This window comes from Austrofundulus limnaeus, unplaced genomic scaffold (assembly GCF_001266775.1).
Source record: "Austrofundulus limnaeus strain Quisiro unplaced genomic scaffold, Austrofundulus_limnaeus-1.0 Scaffold89, whole genome shotgun sequence".
NCBI classification, from domain to species: Eukaryota; Metazoa; Chordata; class Actinopteri; order Cyprinodontiformes; family Rivulidae; genus Austrofundulus; species Austrofundulus limnaeus.
The window spans coordinates 1,625,170-1,626,782 of record NW_013952491.1 but is presented as its reverse complement, the minus strand read 5'-3'; the positions used below and the strand labels follow the sequence as shown (position 1 = coordinate 1,626,782).

The 1,613-nt window shown below is 34.8% G+C and overlaps 1 protein-coding gene across 1 annotated transcript in view; it reads left to right on the top strand.

Moving 5' to 3' along the window:
• The window catches only part of LOC106520232 (zinc finger protein 260), a gene marked incomplete in the record, with an annotated part of 6,264 nt that extends 5,380 nt beyond the window's left edge, over positions 1-884 (top strand). Inside the window, 1 exon segment of the mRNA XM_014012204.1 lies at positions 361-884. Within this exon segment, the coding sequence (XP_013867658.1) occupies positions 361-374 (14 nt within the window).
• Positions 885-1,613: the final 729 nt, after the last annotated feature.

Sequence of the window (1,613 nt, the reverse complement as noted above, 5' to 3'; positions counted from 1 at the left end):
CTTGTGATGTTTGTGGACAAAGATTTGGCCAAAAGGCGAGTTTAAACTCCCACATGAGAATCCACACAGGGGACAAACCATTTCTGTGTGACGTTTGTGGACAAAGATTCAGCCGAAAGTCAAATAAAGACTCCCACATGAGAATCCACACTGGAGACAAACCTTTTCCTTGTGATGTTTGTGGGCAAAGTTTTAGACAAAAGTCAAGTTTTAACTCGCACACGAAAATCCACACACGAGACAACCCATTTTCTTGTGATGTTTGTGGACAAAGTTTTAGCCTTAAGACGAGTTTAAACGCCCACATGACAATCCACACTGAAGACAAACAGTTTCCCTGTGATGTTTGTGGACAAAGATTTAGCCGAAAGTAAAACGTAAACTCCCACATGAGTATTCACACAGGAGAAAAGTGTTCAGCTGTAAAAAAAAAAACACAGCAGCTCCTAAAGATCCACATGAGGTCACACAGAACTGAACACAAACAGTTCCAATGTTTATTTAATAGTTTATGTAGTGAGAAAATACAATCTCAGATGTCAGTTACTGTTCTGTGTATTTTGTAAATTTTTAAACATTCCTGATATGTCACATATAGATCAGACTGTTTTACATTATGTAATGTCAAAAAGTATGAAGTATAGTTTTTAGTCCTATTTTATAACTGACTGTAAATAATTCAGTAGGAATTCAGCTTTTTTCAGCTTTTTTAAATGCATCGTAGTCCCTCCCACTCCCAGCTTGAAGACCCGCCCCCTTCACTGCTCGTCCACCAAACTGTCTGAATTTGTGTTTCAGAGAAAGGACAACGGCAGCTGACAGAGAAGGATTGGTTCAAAAGAGGGATAAAATGCAGATGGAATAAAGTTTATTTGCCATAAAAACATTTGTTCTTTTATTTTACATTGTTCTGTTTTAATAGCACCTGAGATCAGTATCAGCCAGTGTGTCTAAAACATTATCATTTAATTAGTAAACTGAATGCTGAATTCTACAGAAAATTTTTGTTTGATTTTGCAGATCTTAATATGAACTCATATCCCTAACTTTCTAACTGCTGATAGAATAATTTACTTATTTTTGTAACCAAGTTGTAGTTAGCAATATAATCATAATAATAAATACTATAAAAAATAAAATAATATTGTGAAGATAGTGTTATTTTTATCATCTCTTTTATTACAAGCTTTTTAAGTGTTTGCTGCTCTTACATTTTTATTCTGAGTATTCTTTAAATGGGGTTTATCTACGCCACCTGACTTGAAACAGTTACCGCCAAACTAGATTTAAAGTTAAAAATGTGTTGATATTTTGAAGTCACATAAACGATGAGCTTGTGAGACGATACTCCAGCACATATAGGGGTAAGAGGAAATGAAAAAGCAGATAAAACGGCAAAGAAAGCAGTTCAAAGTAACATTAACATTATAATTAAGACAAGTAAAACTGAAGCAAGAAGCATAATTAAAGAAAGAGTGGCAGAAGAGATGGAGAGAGATAACAAAAGGAGGTGGTTTTATAAGATCCAAAGGGTGGTAGGAGAAACGAGAGCTGAAAAGAAGAAAGAGTGATAACAAAGTTGAGATTTGGACATGCAGGACTTAATTATACAC